Source organism: Cervus canadensis, chromosome 22, assembly GCF_019320065.1.
Source record: "Cervus canadensis isolate Bull #8, Minnesota chromosome 22, ASM1932006v1, whole genome shotgun sequence".
Taxonomy (NCBI): Eukaryota; Metazoa; Chordata; class Mammalia; order Artiodactyla; family Cervidae; genus Cervus; species Cervus canadensis.
In genome coordinates, this window is record NC_057407.1 from 57483031 (window position 1) to 57503985 (window position 20955).

At 42.5% G+C, this 20955-nt stretch overlaps 1 protein-coding gene across 1 annotated transcript; it reads right to left on the reverse strand.

Moving 5' to 3' along the window:
* Positions 1–687: 687 nt before the first annotated feature.
* On the reverse strand, positions 688–19373 carry MRPS24 (mitochondrial ribosomal protein S24). Its single transcript, XM_043443533.1, has 4 exons — positions 19180–19373; positions 19032–19100; positions 18802–18913; positions 688–1124 (listed from the first exon to the last, which is right to left on the reverse strand). Exons 1-4 carry the CDS (start codon positions 19354–19356, stop codon positions 841–843), a joined length of 642 nt encoding a protein of 213 aa, XP_043299468.1. The 5' UTR covers positions 19357–19373; the 3' UTR covers positions 688–840.
* Positions 19374–20955: the final 1582 nt, after the last annotated feature.

The following is a 20955-nucleotide window of genomic DNA, read 5'->3' on the forward strand; positions in this document are numbered from 1 at the left end:
TCATTTCCAGGGCAAACCACTCCAAATCTATGCCCCAACCACTGATGCCAAAGGAGCTGAAGTTAACCAGTTCTTTGAAGACCTACAAGACCTTCTAGCACTAACCAAAAAACTAACCAAAAAAGGGATGTCCTTACTCATAGGGAAGTGGAATGCAAAAGCAGGAAGTCAAGAGATACCTGGCTAAACAGGTAAGTTTTAGCCTTGGAGTACAAAATGAAGCAGGGCAAAGCCTAACAAAGTTTTGCCAAGAGAATGCACTGGTCATAGCAAACACAATTTCCCAACAACAACAGAGATGACTACACATGGACATCATCAAATGGTCACTTCCAAAATCAGGTTGATTATATTCTTTGCAGCTGATGGAGAAGCTCGATACAGTCAGCAAAAACACGACTAGGCACTGACTGTGACTCAGATTGTGAACTCCTTATTACAAAATTCAGACTTAAATTGAAATAGATTTTTTAAAAAATAACTGCTTTATAATCTCCAAAAATGGATCTTTCCATTTTAAGAGAAAACAAAGAACTTCAGTTAAAGTTCCTGACACAGTGATTGGCACAGGATGTGCACTGAACCATAGCTATTACTTAAACCTCAGGTAACTGGCAGCCTTCTTGGGAACCCTGGAGCATCCTCAAAGACCCTATTCTAATTCTCTAGACAGACCAAGAAGCAAGACAACATGGACAGTCTATTTATTCAATAGCAACACTGAAGACAAAGTCTCAGAAATCTGAGGGGATACAGTTCCCCTATTTCTACTTCAGTCCATTTTCACAAGTTTCTGTCCTTTGCAGGCTACAACTTGATGTAAAAAGCTTGATGTATGTCCTAGATATACTTATACACAACCTTTGAGGGAACAGTTTGGAGGTGCAGACGAACAGGACACTTGTAAAAGTGGGACAGCAGGGTCTCACTGTAGCCCACAAGGAAGTAGAACTTGTGTGCGGGCAGCTGCCTCAGGACCAGGGCACAGATCTCCACCTGGTTAGCCCAGCGCTTTAGAATCAGCTGGTCAGCCAGGCAGCCTGGGAAAGTGCCCAGCATAAATTTGCGAAGGAAAACATCTTCCACTGTTCGCTCGGCAGCATGGTCCTCCCCATCCAGGTTACCTGAAGAGACAAGGGTACCATGGTGAGTTGGCCAAAACTCCAGAGGTAACATCCAAGAGCACTGGGCATTCAATTCCCCACCTTAGCCTCTTCTCTTTTCTTCTACAATGGAAAAAGAATAATACTCTGAAGCTTCAAGAACATTATTTCAATAATCCCCAAACAAATCCTGTGAAGTATGTATTATCATTATCTTGTCTCACAAAAGAGAAGGGCACAAAACTGAGATGATTCCTTTATGTAGACACAGAGTACCCCTTTCCCACTCCTTCCTCATTGCCATACAGAAGCACTGGTCATTCCATGGGCCAGAGAGAGAAGGCCATCAAGCTACTTCTGAGATGTGAGCTCTCTCACTTAACGAGAGCCATGGCCTCAACAAGTAAATTCTCACTGTGGATCATAAACCTTTGCACCTCTTACAATATTTGTTATGAGTCTCCACACCCAGCCCCTAGACCTCAGAACAAGAACTTGAAAAGGGTTTGGGACAGAAATCCATACTTTAAGTAGGTTCTCTAGACAGATGTGTCTCAAACATTCAAGTTGAGAACCCTTATAAAGAACAAAATATTGTTGATTCTCATTAGTTCATAGTAGTTATGCTTTGTAAAGTTAAGAGTTATGTCCTATATAATCAAAATGAATGACAAATTAGTAAACACTAAACTAAACCACTGTTCCTGGTGGAAATTCTGCAAGTCTCTGGTTACAATATTTTTATCAACAGATTGATATTAAGCCTTATTTTATTTCTCTGTTAAAGACACCTACAAATGGCTGATTAACACGGAACTCTCTCCCAACAGCTCTGTAACACATGCCTGAAGGAAGCTTTTCTAACAATTATGCCCTGTAAGGTACAACTCAGTCTTCTTGTGCTTAGGAACACTAGACGGTGTTGCAGTGAAAAGAAAAAAAAAAAAAGCAATGAGTTTCTCTTTTTTTCTTTCCCTTTCCTGAGAACAAAGGAAATAATGAGAACAGTAAACAGGCTGGAGGGAAAACATAAACAGGCCTGAAAGAGATAATCACTCCTAATTTTACTTAATTCCCAATCTGTAGTCTGTATCTAGGTTTACTTTTCCCCAAACTAATCTGACACTATGTAAATTACATCCTGCACCTATCACCCCCTAACTGTATGAGTTCCATCCAGAACCTATTACCCTTTCCTAAGTGAAGTTGCTCAGTCATGTCCAACTCTTTTGTGACCCCATGGACTGTAGCCTACCAGGCTCCTCCATCCATGGAATTTTCTAGGCAAGAGTACTGGAGTGGGTTGCCATTTCCTTCTCCAGGGGATCTTCCCGACCCACGGATCGAACCCAGGTCTCCCATATTGTGGGCAGACGCTTTACCATCTGAGCCACTAGGGAAGCCTATTACCCTTTAACTCTTTGCTAATTACATCCAGTATCTGGTGCATACCCTCATCACACTCCCTTTGTAGACCACTCCTTGTAGCTTTTTCATTGCAGAAAGAAGGCCACATTCAATAAACCACAGACAAATGAACCCAATTACTGGGTTTCCTGCTGCCTACTATGACTGTTTTGAAACAATGCAAGAATGCAGGACCTTCATTACTTTGAGCCTTATCATTTACCCTAAGACCAGGAGACCCAGGCTATATAAAGTCTAGAGAAAAAAGAAAAAAAAAAAAAAAAATGAAGTCTCCTGGTTCACAGTTCCTGAGGCACTAGCATGCTGTTGTTCTCCCCTCAGCTGACTTCTTCCTCTAAACTCTGTCTCCATAATTTTTATTTGGCATGGGTGGGCAGAGAAAGCCAAGATTTTGGCTGCAATAAATGGGAGCTCATGCAGAATCTGCTTGCGGGCAGGTGACCCCACAGGGCCCCTTGGTTTGATTGGAAGTTTCGGGATCTCTCTCCACACCAGGCTCTTTCAAGAAGAGTGGCTCATTGGGGGATTTCTCTGAGGCCAGATGGCCTGAGACTCCCTGTTGTAGGGCTGTACCCCAAACACACCCAACCAGCCAACTTGGCTGCATAATTCCGAGGCTACGGTGGAGAATAGGGGAGAAAATGCTCTACAGCTACAGAAGCTTTATTTCTGCCTTGAAGACGCCTTCTCTTACACTGTCCCCTCTGGCACAGATTTCTACTCCGAGAAAACATTAATTCTTGGAGGAAAAAAAAGAGGGAGTTTCGTATGTACCAAACTGCTACGTTTGGTAAACCCCCTAGAGACCATTGATATTTCCTGTTTGGGGAATCGCTTCAGTCCCAGTTTGGAAATTTCTATGAAGAGAAACTGCTTTCACAAGGTGCCACTCTGGACAAATGTCACAGGTTGAGCAGGACTTGGAAGTCACATTTGAGGCATTCTTGCCATTTGGCTTTTTGATTTTTGAACATCTCCATGCCATCCCTTTGGGGCATTTTTCTGCCCCCTTGCTTTTGATTTATGGGCATGTCTTTGCCATTTTCTTTGTTTTTAGTGACTTCCTGCTGCTGCAGTTTGGTTTGTTTATATTGGTATGAGCATGCAAACATCCAGTACTAACTGTTCAAGCTAGAATAGGAAGCACTTCCTCTAAGCTTCCATCACAGAGTCCTCTACAAAAAATTCTAAGTTATTGTTGACCTATAGGTAACAAGACCAGGAGCTGACTGTGGCTCAGATCATGAACTCCTTATTGCCAAATTCAGACTTAAATTGAACAAAGCAGGGAAAATCACCAGACCATTCAGGTATGACCTAAATCAAATCCCTAAAGATTATACAGTGAAAGTGAGAAATAGATTTAAGGGACTAGATCTGATAGACAGAGTGCCTGATGAACTATGGATGGAGGTTCATGACATTGTACAGGAGACAGGAATCAAGACCATCCCCAAGAAAAAGAAATGCAAAAAAGCAAAATGGCTGTCTGAGGAGGCCTTACAAATAGCTCTGAAAAGAAAAGAAGCAAAAAGCAAAGGAGAAAAGGAAAGATAAACCCACATGAATGCAGAGTTCCAAATAATATCAAGGAGAGGTAAGAAAGCCTTCCTCAGTGATCAGTGCAAAGAAACGGAGAAAAACAATAGAATGGGAAAGACTAGAGATCGCTTCAAGAAAATCAGAGATACCAAAGGAACATTTCATGCAAAGATGGGCTCAATAAAGGACAGAAATGGTATGGACCTAACAGAAGCAAAAGATATTAAGAGGTGGCAAGAATACACAGAAGAATGGTACAAAAAAGATCTTCACGACCCAGATAATCATGATGATGTGATCACTCAACTAGAGCCAGATATCCTGGAATGTGAAGTCAAGTGGGGCTTAGGAAGTATCACTACAAACAAAGCTAGTGGAGGTGATGGAATTCCAGTTGAGCTATTTCAAATCCTTAAAGATGATGCTGTGAAAGTGCTGCACTCAATATGCCAGCAAATTTGGAAAACTCAGCAGCGGCCACAGGACTGGAAAAGGTCAGCTTTCATTCCAATCCCAAAGAAAGGCAATCCCAAAGAATGCTCAAACTACCGCACAATTCCACTCATCTCACATGCTAGTAAAGTAATGCTCAAAATTCTCCAAGCCAGGCTTCAGCAATACGTGAACCGAGAACTTCCAGATGTTCAAGCTGGATTTAGAAAAGGCAGAGGAACCAGAGATCAAATTGCCAACACCCACTGGATCATTAAAAAAGCAAGGGAGTTCCAGAAGAACATCTATTTCTGCTTTATTGACTATGCCAAAGCCTTTGACTGTGTGGATCACAATAAACTGTGGAAAACTCTGAAAGAGATGGGAATACCAGACCACCTGACCTGCCTCTTGAGAAACCTGTAAGCAGGTCAGGAAGCAACAGTTAGAACTGGACATGGAACAACAGACTGGTTCCAAATAGGAAAAGGAGTATGTCAAGGCTGTATATTGTCACCCTGCTTATTTAACTTATATGCCGAGTACGTCATGAGAAACGCTGGGCTGGAAGAAGCACAAGCTGGAATCAAGATTGCCAGGAGAAATATCAATAACCTCGGATATGCAGATGACACCACCCTTATGGCAGAAAGTGAAGAGGAACTAAAAAGCCTCTTGATGAAAGTGAAAGAGGAGAGTGAAAAAGTTGGCTTAAAACTCAACATTCAGAAAACTAAGATCATGGCATCCAGTCCCATCACTTCATGGCAAATAGATGAGAAAACAGTGGAAACAGTGGCAGACTTTATTTTTGGGGGCTCCAAAATCACTGCAGATGGTGACTGCAGCCATGAAATTAAAAGACGCTTACTCCTTGGAAGGAAAGTTATGACCAACCTAGACAGCATATTAAAAAGCAGAGACATTACTTTGCCAAAAGGTCCGTCTAGCCGAGGCTATAGTTTTTCCAGTAGCCATGTATGGATTTGAGAGTTGGACTATAAAGAAAGCTGAGCACCAAATAATTGAGGCTTTTGAACTATCGTCTTGGAGAACACTCTTGAGAGACCTTTGGACTGCAAGGAGATCAAACCAGTCAATCCTAAAGGAAATCAGTCCTGAATATTCATTGGAAGGACTGATGTTGAAGCTGAAACTCCAATACTTTGGCCACCTGATGCAAAGAGCTGACTCATTTGAAAAGACCCTGATGCTGGGAAAGATTGAAGGCAGGAAGAGAAGGGGAGAACAGAGGATGAGATGATTGGATGGCATCACTGACTCAATGGACATGAGTTTGAATAAACTCCAGGAGGTGGTGATGGACAGGGAGGCCTGGAGTGCTGCGGTTCATGGGGTTGCAAAGAGTCAGACACGGCTGAGCAACTGAACTGAACTGAACTGATAGATATGATTCAAAGAGCAAAAAAAGTGGGAGGGGGACAAGAGATACTTACATCTCAAGAGAAACTATGAGATCTCTGTCTGAATATATGTGTATGTCTCAGTATGCACCTCTGATTTGGATAATATTGCTGAGGTTAATTTGTCAATGAGCTCTAACTAACTGGCTTAAAGTAAGTGCTTACAAATCAACCATTTCTGAACACAAGAGAAATTAAGCTAAATTTCAGATTCATGTGAACAGGGAAATATTCAGTATTTTATTAATACCAAGTATTAATGTGTTAGTTTGTTGATCTAATTAGCATAAATATACATTAGAGTTATCTACCTTAAGTATAATACATCTTATTGTGCCCAGATTTAATAAAAGCTAAATAAAATCTTGTTACACTTGTTACAAATTTGTCATCAAGGAAAGTAACTCAATCTGAAGAAACTTTTAAGGAAAGAAAACAAATCTGAGATAAAAGCTTTAGGTCAATTAGGAATATTTATGTTTTAGCAATGTCTTACTTAACTTAAAATATAGAGTTGTGCTAAATGAAGTTAGATGATGGATGTATACTGAATAACTAGACAATTTCCAAACAATATACAATACTGAAACATTAATTACTCAACACTGGCTTCCTTTAACAAAGAAGCAAAAGGTTTAGAATACATTAATAGCATATATCGACATTAAGTAATAATATATTAGCACATATTAATAAATGTGTCTGGTGCCACACTGAGATATTTTCAGTAAGAAGCACACTTTTCAAGAAATTATTATTTGGATTTATGTTTATCAATCTACAGAGTGCTGATAAAGAACAGTTCATGACTGCTTAAGGAAGAAGGATGTGTGTTTTCATTTTCAGTAAACAAGACATGGGAAATGGAATTGCTTTTTTATTAGCGGAGGAGGAAGCAAGTCTGACTTACAAGTGGCTGGTTTTGGGGGATGAGAAAAAAAAAAGAATGATACAGAAAGTGATAAAAAGGTCTGTGGAAAATGGACCCCAAGAAAAGAGTTTTGTGGTCAGGATTAACAAAGTTCAAAATAAATAACTGAGAAAGCAAATCAAAAAAAACAAAAAAGCTGGTGCAAATCTTGAATTTGGTTTTTCTCTCTGATAGGCGGACAAGTTTTCTTAAAATCCTAAACTGCCTTTGATAACAGATTTTAAGTTCTTTACCATTTAAGTTACCTGCTCTGTGTTTGCCTTTGAAATCTTGTATTGGTACTCTGACTAAGTGAATCGCTAGTGTCTCACCATGACCTATGATCCTATGTGACAGTGTGTTCTAAAGTGGAGAAGAAAATGGCAAATCACTTCACTATTCTTGCCTTGAGAACCCCACAAACAAGATGAAAAGGCAAAAAGATATGGGAGTGGCAGGATATAATTAAAGTAATGAAACAAACAAAAACCTACAACCAAGATTAATCTACCTATCAAGGATCTCATTCAGATTTGACAGTGAAATCAAACAAAAGCTTAAGAGAACTCAGCACCACCAAATCAACCTTAAACAAATGCTAAAGGAACTTCTCCAGCAGGAAACCAGAGAAGAAAAACAAAAAAAAACAAACCCTAAATGATTTAACAAAATGGCAGTGGGAACATACATGTCAATAACTACCTTAAGTGTAAATGGATTAAATGCTCCAACCAAAAGATACATACTGGTAGAATGGATACAGAAACCAAAACCTGCCTATAAACTGCCTACAAGAGATCCACTTCAGACCTAAGGACAAAAACAGACTGAAAGTTAGGGGATGGAAAAAGATATTCAATGCAAATGGGAATCAAAAGAAAGCAGGAGTAGCAATACTCATATCTCACATCAGGCAAAATAGACTGAAAACTGTTACAAGAGATAAGGAAGACACTGAATAATGATCAAGGGATCCTCCCAAAAAGAAGATACATATAACAATTGTAAATGTTTATGCACACAACATAGGAGAACCTCATACATAAGGCAAATACTAAAAACCTTTATGATAAAAGGGAAAATCAACAGTAAACAATCCTAACAGGGGACTTTGACACCCCACTTACACTGATGGACAGATCATCTGGACAGAAAACTAATAAGCAAACAAAAGCCTTAAATTACACATTAGACCAGATGGTCCTAACTGATATCTTCAGAACATTCCACCTCAAAACAGCACAGTATACTTTTTTCTCAAGTGCACACAGAACATTCTCCACGATAGATCACATCTTGGGTCACAAATCAAGCCATGGTAAATTTAAAATTGAAATCATATCAAACATCTTTTCCAAGCTCAACACTGAAACTAGATATCACCTACAAGAAAAAAAACTGAAAAAATACATGGAGGCTAAACACCACGCTTCTAAATAAGCAATAGGTCACTGAAGAAATCAAAAGGGAAATTTAAAAATACATGGATACAAATGGCAATTAAAATATGACCCAAAACCTATGGGATGCAGCAAAAGAAGTTGAGAGAAATTTATACAAGCCTACCTCAAGAAACAAGAAAAATATCAAATCAACAACCTAACCTTACACTTTACTAAAGCAACTAGAAAAAGAACCAAAAAACCCTTCAAAGTTAGTGAAAGGAAAGAAACCATAAAGATTAGAGCAGAAATAAATGAAAAAGAAATGAAGGAAACAATAGCAAAGATCGGTAAAACTAAAAGCTTGTTCTTTGAGAAAAACCGAACCAGGGAAAAACAGAAAGCATGAACAGATCAATCACAAGCACCCAAATCAAAACTGTGATCAAAAATCTTTCAACAGACAAATGCCCAGGGCCAGATGGGTTCACAGGTAAATTCTACCAAAAGTTTAGAGAAGAGCTAACACCTATCCTGCTCAACTCTTCCAGGAAATTGCAGAGGAAGGAAAAAATCAAAACTCATTCTATAGGACATCATCACCCTGATACCAAAACCAGACAAAAAAAATAACACACAAAAAAGAAAATTACCAGTCAATATCACCGATGAACATAGATGCAAAAATCCTCAGCACAATTCTAGCAAACAGAATCCAACAACACATTAAAAGGATCATATACCATGATCAAGTGGGATTTATCCCAGGGATGCAAGGTTTCTTCAATTCAAGTAAATCAATCAATGTGATATACCACATCAACAAACTGAAAGAAAAAACATATGATTATCTCAATAGATGCAGAGAAAGCTTTTGTCAAAATTCAACACCCATTTATGATAAAAATTCCCCAAAAGTAGGCACAGGTAGTAGGTCTACCTCAACATAATAAAGACCATATACAACAAACGACAGCAAACATTATCCTCAACAGTGAAAAACTGAAAGCATTTCCTCTAAGGTCAGGAACAAGACAAAGGTGCCTGCCCATTCCCGCCACTATTTGTCAACATAGTTTTGGAAGTCCCAGCCACAGTAATCAGAGAAGAAAAAGAAATAAAAGGAATCCAGATCAGAAAAGAAGGAAAATTCTCACTGCATATGACGTGATACTATACATAGGAAATGCTAAAGATATCACTAGAAAATTGCTAGACCTAATCAATGAATATCATAAAGTTGTAGAATATAAAATTAATACACAGAAAGTTCTTGCGTTCCTATACACTAACAATGAAAAATCAGAAAGAGAAATTAAGCAAACAATCTCATTCACCATTGCAACCAAAAGAATAAAATACCTAGGAATAAATCTACCTCAAGAGACAAAAAAGCTGTATGCAGAAAAGTGTAAGACACTGATGAAAGAAGTCAAAGATGACACAGAGATGGAGATATATACTATGTTCTTGGATTGGAAGAATCGATATTGTGAAAATGACTAAACAACCCAAAGTAATCTACAAATTCAATGCAGTGTCTACTAAACCACGGATGGTATTTTTCACAATTTGTATGGAAACACAACAGACCTCGAACAACCAAAGTAATGTTGAGAAAGAAAAACAGAGCTGGAGGAATCAACTTTCCTGCCTTCAGACTCTACTATGAAGTACAGTCATCAAGACAGTATGGTACTGGTACAAAAATAGATAAATAGACCCGTCTTTAACTTTACACACAAAAATAAGCTCAAAATGGATTAAAAACCCAAATGTGAGACTGGACACTATAAAATTCCTAGAGGAAAACATCAGCAGAATGCTCTCTGACATAAATTATAGCAGCATCTTCTTAAATCCATCTCCCAGAATAATGTAAATTAAAAAAAAAAAAAAAGGACCTACTTAAACTCAAAAGCTTTTACACAGCAAAGGAAACAATAAACAAAAAGACAACCCACAGATTGGGAGAAAATATTAAAATATTTGCAAATGATGTGACTGACAGGATTAGTCTCCAAACTTTACAAACAGCTTATAATCCTTAACAGCATCAAAAGAAACAGCCCACTCAGGCAGAACTGAACAGACATTTCTCCAAAGAGGACATACAGATGGCATATGAAAAGTTGTTCAACATTGCTAATTATTAGAGAAATGCAAATCAAAGCTACAACGAGACGCTGGTCAGAATGCTATCATCAAAAAATGCACAAACAATAAATGCTGGTGAGGGTGTGGAGAGAAGGGTACCCTTCTACACTGTTGGTGTGAATGTAAATTGGTATAGCCACTACAGAGAACAGTACAGAGGTTCCTTAAAAAACTAAGCTACCATACGACACTACAATCCCACTCCTGGGTGTACATCTGGAGAAACACATGATCCAAAAAGATTCATGCACCTCAATGTTCATTGCAACACTATTTACAATAGCCAAGACATGGAAGCAACCTAAATGTCCATAAGCAGAGGAATGGATAAATAAGATGCTACATATATACAATGGAATATTACTCAGCCATTAAAAGCAATGAAATAATGCCATTTGCAACATGGTGGACCTAGACAGTGTCAAACTGACAAATAAATCAGAGAAGAAGAAACATCATATGACATCCCTTATATGTGGAATCTAAAAAGAAGTAATATAAATGAACTTACGTACAAAACAGAGACTCAGAGAACGAACTTATGGTTGTTGGCATGAAGGGATAGTTAGGCTGTTTGGGGAGGTCACGTATACACTAATATACACAAAATGGAAAACGAAGAAGGAACAATTATACACAGTAATGCAACTCTACTCAATGTTAGAGTGGTGAGGGGGTGGATGGGAGGGGTGGGGGAGAAAATGAATGCATGTAAATGCATGGCTGAGTCCCTCCACTGTCCACCCGCACTGCATTGTTAGCTGGCTATACCCCAATACAAAATAAAAGGTTTAAAGTTAAAAAACAAACAAACTACAATGAGGCATCACCTCACACCGGTCAGAATGACCATGACCAAAAAATCTACAAACAATAAATGTCAGAGAAGGTGTGGAGTAAAGGGAACCCTCTTGCACCGTTGGTAAGAATGTAAACTGATATATCCACCATGGAGAACAGTATGGAGATTCCTTAGACCATAAAGAATAAAACTACCATGTGACCCAGCAATCCCACTACTGAACATATACCCTGAAGAAACCATAACTGAAAAAGACATGTGTACCCCAATGGTCACTGCAGCACTATTTACAATAGCGAGGACATGGAAGCAACCTAGATGTTCATGGACATATGAATGGATAAAGAACTTGTAGTACATATATACAATGGAATATTATTCAGCCATAAAAAAGAATGCATCTGAGTCAGTTCTAATAAGGCTCTAATAAACCTAGAGCCTATTATAGAGAGTTAATAAAAAGAAAAACAAATATCCTACATTAACACATATTGATGCAGTGGTAAAAGAATCCACCTGCAAATGCAGGAGATGCAAGAGACGTGGGTTAAATCCCCGGGTCAGGAAGCTCCCTGGAGTAGGAAATGGCGACCCACTCCAATATTCTTGTCTGGAAAATTCCATGGACAGAGGAGCCCAGCAGGCTACAGTCCATGAGGTCACAAAGAGTCAGACACAACTGAGCCCGCCTGCAACACATATATATGGAATCTAGAAAGATGGCACTGATGAACCTATATGCAGGGCAGCAATGGAGACAGACACAGAGAACAGACTTGTGGATACAGTAGGGGAAGGACATGATGAGACGAACGCAGAGTAACATGGAAACATTCACATTACCATATGTAAAATAGTCCGTGGGAATTTGTGTTATGACTCAGGAAACTCAAACTCGGTGTTCTCTGAAAGCCAACAGGGGTGGGATGGGGTGAGAGACGGGAGGGAAGCTCAAGAGGGAGGGGACATAAGCACACCTATGGCTGATTCATGTTGATGTACGGCAGAATCCAATACAATATGGTAAAGCAATTGTCCTCCAATTAAACTCAACATTAAAAAGACTATGCTCATGGCAGCCAGTCCCATTACTCGTGACAAATAAAAAGGGAAAAAATGGAAGCGGTGACAGAATTTTATTCTCTTCAGCTCTAAAATCACTTCTGACAGTGACTGCAGCCCTAAAATTAAAAGATGCTTGCTCCTTGAAAGGAAAGCTATCACAAACCTTGATAGCATATTAAAAAGCAGAGACATCACCTTGTCCACAAAAGTCTGTATAGTCAGAGCTATGGTTTTTCCAATAGTCATGTACGGATGTGAGAGTTGGACCACAAAGAAGGCTGAGAGCCAACGAATTGATGCTTTCAAATTGTGGTGCTGGAGAAGACTCTTGAGAGCCCCTTGGACTGCCAAGAGATCAAACCAGTCACCCTAAAGGAAATCAACCCTGGATATTCATTGGAAGGGCTGATGCTGAAGTTCCAATTCTTTGGCCCCTGATGCAAAGAGCCGACTCACTGGAAAAGACCCTAATGCTGGGAAAGATTGAGGGCAGGAGAAGAGGGCAGCAGAGAATGAGATGGTTAGACAGCATCACTGACTCAATGGACATGAATCTGAGCAACTCCAGGGGATAGCAGAGGACCAGAGGAGCCTGGCATGCTGCAGTCCATGGTGTTGCAGAGTCAGACATGACTTAGTGACTGAACAACAACAAAGATTATACTGTATGGTACGTGTGTGCATGCTCAGTCATGTCTGATTCTTTGTGAACACATGGACTGTAGCCCTAAATTGTTACCAAAATCGCAAGTCTGTGTGCCAGATGCACGGTGAGGTCCATCAATACTAAAACATTACGGTTTAGAATAGAAAAAGGTTTATTATAGATTCATACAAAGAGATGGTGGCTCATGCCCTAAGAACCCCAAGGTTACTAAAAAGATTTCAGCAAGCTGTTTAAAAGCAAAGGGTGAGGGATGGGTATGGTTACTTGTTGCAGACTTCTCCAAATCAGATCCTCTCTTCTCAAGGTCAGGTCATGGTTAGGTAACAATGTTCCTGTAAATCTCTACCAGCTGAATGTTATTCTCTGTCCTGACAAGAAAGGGCAAAGTCCCAATGCACAACTTTCACCCTCCAAGGTCCCAGTCTGGCTAAGAGGAGGCAGATCTCAGTTGGCAGCTCCTTTCACAGCCTGCCCAGCTCTCATCCCTGAGGGAGCCAGGCACCCAACCAACTGGTCATCAGTCTCATCAGGCCGCCCAAATGGGGAGACCAGGTCCCCCAGACTGTGACCAGGCAGAAGGCAACTGCTATCAGGTTGCAGAGACAGGGATGGGGAAAGAGGTTCACTGCTGCCTCAAGGCCTGGGCCACGGCTAGTGGAGGGCCTCAGTAAGGGCTACAGAGCCCTGCAGTACGTAGTCCCCAGTCTATTCCCTGGGCCCTCCAGCTCACCTGCTGGCCCAAGGCTGGGTAAGCTGGAGGGCCTCCAGGAGAAGGCCTGACTCTGCCTCTTACCTCACTGTCCACCTCACGGCCACCACACCACTGATCCCTGACTGGATCACTTCCCCAGTAATGCTTCATTGACAGTTATCAGTGGACAGGGCCAACTGTGGCACTGACCAATAGATGAGCAGGACCACGAACGGTCGCTCACTGATGGCTGGTTGCTTATGAGCAGGGCCCACTGAGGCAGCAAGCAATGGCTGAGCAAAACCTGTTGCCTAGTAACAGGGTGCACAGTAAGGAGGCAGAGCAGTGGCTGCCAGCTAAGGGCTATGATCATCCTGTTCTGTTACAGCCTGCCAGGCTCCTCTTGTAACAGCCTTTAGCACACAGCCACTGCTGTGCATCATTACTCTGTACCCTATTATCAGGCAACAGGTCCTACTCAGCCATTGGTTAGTGCCTCAGCGGGCCTCGCCCACTGGCAACCAACTGTCAATGAGCAACAGTTAGTGAAAGGATTCAGACAACAGCTGAGTGTTGGTCATGAGGTGGAGAGTAAGGTAAGAGGCAGATCCCGGCCTTCTTCCCAAGGCCCTCCAGCTCACCCAGCCTTGGGCCAGTGGGGGAGATGGGGGGCCCAAAGAACAGGCTTGGGGCTGTGTTCTGTAGGGCTTTTCAGAGCCCTCACCAAGGCCTTGAGGCAGCGGTGAACCTCTCCCTGATCCTGGTCTCTGCGACCTAACAGCCATGGTGGAGTGGTGGTCCCACGTGGGACGCAAGGTGTAAGCGGCCTTTCCCTCCCTGGTGCTGGCCTGCATGCTCCATTGAGACAGACACCAGCTATGATGATTCTGTGGGCCCCTCCCTGGAAGCATGTGAGCACCATAGAGAAGTGACCGTTAACAGCCCTGCTCTGCTATTGGTCGGTGCTACTGAAAGCCCCTCCCTCTACTGTATAGACCCTGAATTCTAAGGGTTTTTGAGAGGCTAGTGTGCCATCTTCTCTGTTTGCTGACCTTCCAATTAAAGTCATTATTCCTTGCTCCAACAACTCATTTCCAAATTTATTGGCAGCGAGCAGAATGAGCTTGGGCTCAGTAACAGTGGCAGTTTGCCTGGGACACAGTCTGTGGGACCTGGTCTCCCCTCTTTGGAGGCCTGAGGACTAGTTGGGTTGGGCAAAGTCTGGAGACCTGGCCCTGAGCGAACTGTCAACTGAGCTCTGCCTCCTCTTAGCCAGGACCAGGACCCTGGAGTGTAAAAGTTGTGCCTTGGGACCTTGTCCTTTCTTGTCAAGACAAAGAATAACATTCATTTGGTAGAGATTTACAGGAAAATCATTACCTGAACATGACCTGAATCCAAGACCTGACTTCAAGAACAAAGGATCTAACATCAGGAAGTTTGCAACAACTAACCACCCAGGACTGATCTCCTTCAGGATGGACTGGTTGGATCTCCTTGCAGTCCAAGGGACTCTCAAGAGTCTTCTCCAACACCACAGTTCAAAAGCATCAATTCTTCAGTGCTCACCTTTCTTCACAGTCCAACTCTCACATCCATACATGACCACTGGAAAAACCATTGCCTTGACTAGACAGATCTTTGTTGAGAAAATGATGTCTCTGCTTTTTAATATGCTGTCTAGGTTGGTCATAACTTTCCTTCCAAGGAGTGTCTTTTAAGTTCATGGCTGCAGTCACCATCTGCAGTGATTTTGGAGCCCAGAAAAATCAAGTCAGCCACTGTTTCCACTGTTTCCCCATCTATTTCCCATGAAGTGATGGGACCGGATGCCATGATCTTAGTTTTCTGAATGTTGAGCTTTAAGCCAAATTTCTCACTCTCCTCTTTCACCTTCATCAAGAGGCTCTTTAGTTCTTCACTTTCTGCCATAAGGGTGGTGTCATCTGCATATCTGAGGTTATTGATATTTCTCCCAGCAATCTTGATTCCAGTTCTAACTGAGTGCAAATGGCTCCATTCCTTTGGACAGGATAACACAAGCACTGACCATTATCTAGACCATACTCAAAATTGTTATCAAATGTAGCTTGGTTCTTATTCCTGCTTTGACTCCTGGTTACAGTAATTCTTTCACCGATCTTTGGCCTCTACTTTTTTAAGAAAAACAAAAAACTACTTGTTAAATTTTGCCTCCTCCAGATTACAACAGATTCACATCAAGGTAAGGATGATACAGAGATTACAGCACTTCTAAGAACAGATCCTGGAGGAATAACAAGAGAAGTCACCCGAGGGTCCCTTAATAAAACATAATGAAACAGAGTGATAACTCCACGACCCCAACCAGGTAGGGTTGACAAGTCCCTTGTCAGCCTGAACAAGCTACAGAAGACAAGCTATAGTCCCTCATCTTCCCAATAAAGATTTCTTGGGGTTCACATCTCTCAAAGGGGATTTGAAATAGGACATAAAGGAGCCCCTGGGTTAGACAGCTGATGACCGTCAAGTGGAGCAAAACTGAGGTTTTCTCCTCAGCCAGACAAGAATGATACCTATTTCCCTTCCTCCACTAACATGGAGTAAATAAATTAACACTGGGGAATTTGTTGCAGTGAAAAGGAAAAAAGAGGAATGAGTTTCTCTTTATTTTCCTTTCCCTTTCCTGAGAATAAAGAAAATCAAGAGAACACTGAACAAGCTGGAGAAGAAACATAAACGGGCCTGAAAGAGCTAATTTTAGTTTTACTAGTTTTTTACCTAGTTTTACTTTACCTATTCCTAATCTTAGTCTGCAACTAGGGTTGCTTTTCCCAAAACTAACCTGACTTTACGTAAACTACATCCTGCACCTATTGCCCCCTAACTCTGCATGAGTTACATCCTGCACCTACTACCCTTTAACTCTATGCTAGTTACATCCTGGACCTGTGCTTACTCACCTTCATTGCACTCCCTTTGCAGACCACCCTTGTAGCTTTCTGCATTTTAGAAAGAAGGCCACAGTACAATAACCCAGAGACAGATGGACCCAACTACTGGGCTACCAGATTGCAAGACCGAATTACCAGGCTACCTGATGCCAACTATGACTGTTTCGAAAGAATTCAAGAAAAATTCAAGATCTTCATTACTTTAAGCATTATCATTTACCCTAAGACCACAAGACCCAAGCTATATAAAGTCTCATTTCCCCTAGGAGTGGGGCACAGCTCTTCAGACACTAGCCTGCTGTGTTCTCCCCTAAGCTGGCTGAAGATTAAAGCCATCTTTCTATTCCCTCAAAACTCTGCCTGTATTTTTTTATTCGGCATCAGTGGGCAGAGAAAGGCAAGATTTTGCTGGTAAGAAGAACATGTCAGGGGAATCAACAACAAAAAGCACAAAACTTGAAAACATGCCACTGCTGTGGCTGCTGCTAAGTCACTCAGTCGTGTCCGACTCTGTGCAACCCCATAGATGGCAGCCCACCAGGCTCCCCCATCCCTGGATTCTCCAGGCAAGAACACTGGAGTGGGTCGCCTCTTCCAATGCATGAAAGTGAAAAGTGAAAGTGAAGTCGCTCAGTCGTGTCCGACTCTTAGCGACCCCATGGACTGCAGCCTACCAGGCTCCTCCTTCCATGGGATTTTCCAGGCAAGAGTACTGGAGTGGGTTGCCATTGCCTTCTAACAGATCTCAAAAACAGTACTCGTTTATAGCATGAAAGCTGAAACAGGAAGGCAGAGAGCCTTATTCAACCTCAGCTGGGAAGGTACATGTGGAGTTGTTGCTCTGCCCACAGCTGAGGATGAACGTGAAAGTGAGGTAGGAGATAGATGGAATTCAGGTTGGACATTTATGATCAGCCGCTCTTCTGCTTGCATTTCCTGAGATACAAGACAGGTGGGCTTCAGCTGAGGAATTTACGACCAACAAAAACTGGGCAGATATGCAGTCTTTGTCTCCTGCTAACACCCCAAGGGAATAATCATAGCAAGGATAAAGAAAGAAAAAACCCTACACATGCACAGAAGGGCTCCTTGGGGTCAAAAGTCAGAGGACAATTCCAGGCCACAATGAGTTTTGCTCCTCCCAGAAGCCTTCACTTCAAGATCCATCTTGGCTGGGGTGTACCTGGGCACCGGAGGGGAGGGTCCTGAGACAAATTAACCAAAGCAAACAAAGCAAGGTGACTGGCCTGAGGGAAGACACAGACTTGGAAAACTGCCCCTTTACAAAGGATCTAAACTTCCCAAAGGGGCGCTCTCTCTGAGCTTGCCTATGAGCCTTTCTGCATGTATGTTTCCTTTCAATAAACTTTCTACTTTATTCTTTATCTTCTGCCTCCTTACCTGAATTTGTTCTTGACTAGGCAGGCAAGACTAGGGAACGTGGCCCTAATTGCTGGCTCCTGTGGTACAATGGTTAGGACTCCCTGTCTGGGAAACTAAGGCCCTGTTTTCAGTTACCGCTTGCTGTTACTTGCTGCAAGCTACCGCTTTCTGTCACGCAAGTCCGAAATCAAAAAGCACCTCGAGCAGGCAAATTCACAAACATGGAATTGCAAATAATGGTGTCAACTGTATGTCGATTTGTGCTCTGGTGGAAAACTGCAATATTTAGAACAGTTTCCTGGGTCCTTCAAATTCCACAGGGTTTCACTTTTTTCACTGTCTCTGAACTATTTTATATCTCTAAATTATAATTGATTTTTATTGTTTTAGTCATTTAGTCATGTCTGACTTTTTCTGCAACCCCATGAACTGCGTCACCCGCCAGGCTCCTCTGTCCATGGTATTTTCTGGGAAAGATTAACGGAATGGGTTGCCATCCCATCCCAGGGATCAAACCAGTGTCTCCAGGTTTCCTGCACTGCAGACAGATTCTTCACTGCTGAACCATACAGGAAGCTCCAAATAACCGACAGCAATGCAAAACAATTATCTTTAAGCATGCAAGTAGTTTCTGTGGAAGTTCAACAAAGTCCTTGCCCCCCACCATGGAAAAAAACCGTTTTGCATCCCTTCAAATACATTTGGACATTCCGTATCACATACCTCTCATCTATATTAATTCTTCTTTATTTTGTTTATTTAACTGATTTCTAACCCACCCATTTATTACTGAGTTAAATAAAATCTCTGACACGTGTTCAATTCGTGTTTTATGTGACAGTCACGACACAGCACGTCTTCTGTCCCGCACCGTCCCCTCACCTGTGTGCAATGACAGCCAGCCCTTGCGGTGGGCGATGTAATGAGGCGCATGCGCTTCCTCATAGGTCACTGGCTTGTCCCCCTTGCCCACTCGGACTCGGGCCGCCCGGTTCTGAAAAGAAAGACAGGCCGTGACTTTCCGCGACCACTGACCAAGGGCAAGCCCTAGGTCATGCCCCCACCCCCAGGTCCCAGACCCCGAGGCCGCCGAGTCCTCATGCTGCGCTCACCTTGGAGCAGACCGCGGAGGTATGCAGGGCGCGCCAGATGCACGGCAGATCCCGGCTCCAGGACAGCATCTGTAGGGACAGTGAGGCGTGAGACCCAAACAGGGGCCCTCACCGCCACCCGGCAGTCCGGCCCGCACCGCCCACTCACCAGAGGCCTGAGCCCCCGACCGCAGTGGAGCGCCACCATCTTGGGCGGGGGGGCGGGGCGGGGCGGAGCCGAGCGGGCCGGGTAAAGACAAACCGCGCGAGGCTTCCACCAGGACGAGACCACCCGCGGGCCGGCGCGGGGGTGCGAACCTCTCGACCTGGCGGGGCTGCGCGCCATCAGCCCCGACCTGCTGTGGGCAGGTGGAGGCCCCGGCTCCGGGCTCAGGAGCCGGGCTGTGTGGGGCCGGGAGGTGCGGGGAGCAGGACTCTGCGCCTCCCCCCGCTGCCCTGTGCACGTCTGGCACCCCTCCGCCGTGCCACAGTCGTGGTTTGCGTCATCGACCCGGAAACTGAAGGATGCTGAACGCGAGGATTCGCTGTCTGAGAGCTCTCACAGGTAGGGTGAAGGGTGTTTCGGAGGGTCGGTGCTAACACTACCGCCTGGCCAGGGTCTTTAGAGAAACAGCGTTTTACCACGTCTGAGAGATTAGGCTGCTGAGCTCTGTCTTCAGATAATATCGTTTTAAAAATGTGGGGTGGGGGGTGACTGACTTATCCACAAATAAAGAAGAAAATCTTTTGGTTAAAACTTTATACAGTTCTTGGGAGGGGCAAGAGAAACTGGGTACGAAGGGGTACGAAACTGAAATGAAATACTTCCTGCCATATTGGTGGGCAAGCGATGTCACAGCTTTCTGCGTGATTGCAGCCTTCCAAATGTGAATTCCTGAGCCTTGCTGACACTCGGCACCACTCCTACATAAGGAACTTAATTAAGGATGTCACAGTCACCAGTGATTGACCAAAGTCACGGTTACAGCCTCCTGTGTAAGCCAGAAGGCCCTAAGGGAACTCAGGGAAGAGAAATTATCTCTGTAAATATGCAAGATGGTGGCCCCAAGCTGAGAAGTATATGAAAGGAATGACTTAAATAATCCCAGACTCTTGCATCTTCCCATACATAGAATACTAAATTCCTAAACTTGCTAGCTGGGTTCCTTTACTAAACAATAATCTTCGATGTTTAGATTGCCTGTCCCCACCTCTCCCTTTGTTGCAAACTTTGCACACCTGGCTCCCAGGCCCGCCTCCTTGAAGCAGTGTTCTCAGAGCTACTGAGCTGCTGTCTCCCAGGCTCAGGGTCCTAAACATTCCCACCAAATAAAATAACTGTATTTACAGGTTGTAACTAGTAGTTTTTAGTCGACAGGGTTAAGGGACACAGACTGCAATGTAAAAATAAGTAGGGTAAAAGAAATATTGTTCGATACAGGGAATATAAAAAGTTTTTTAATTTTATAACTTTAAATGAAGTATAATCTATAAAAATATTGAATTATTAATATTGTTGTACACCTAATATAGTATTTTACACTAATATTAATAAATTAGCTGAACCTTAAACTTAAAAATCATCCAAGTCTTCAAGGATGGGTTATGCAGAGGGTAAGTTTTCACATCTGACCATAATCTAGGATCTGGTCCTTGAGGAAGGGAAGTTTTAAGGGAGAAAGGGCTGATGGACAGGAAATTCTTGGAGATATTATAGAACCTGCTCTACTCAAACCAAAGCATTGCCAAGGTAATTGTATCCAGAAATTATTGTCAGAGGGGAAAATATCAACACTGGATATCTTAGTTCAGAATTTAACATAATAATGGAAAAAACACAGACTCTGGATTCAGGTATAACAATCTTTGTACAATTGAGCCTCAGTTCCATAATCTATATAATTGGTTTTGTTAATAATACCACCTCATAGAGCTGTTACTGGTA

Excerpts from the sequence above, each read along its gene's own strand:
- MRPS24 (XM_043443533.1), bottom strand. The coding sequence starts at position 19,356 with ATGGCGCGCAGCCCCGCCAGGTCGAGAGGTTCGCACCCCCGCGCCGGC. Across the intron at positions 19,101-19,179 it reads GTCGGGGGCTCAGGCCTCTG|ATGCTGTCCTGGAGCCGGGA; the intron begins GTGAGTGGGCGG and ends CTGTCCCTACAG. Across the intron at positions 18,914-19,031 it reads CCTCCGCGGTCTGCTCCAAG|AACCGGGCGGCCCGAGTCCG; the intron begins GTGAGCGCAGCA and ends CTTTCTTTTCAG.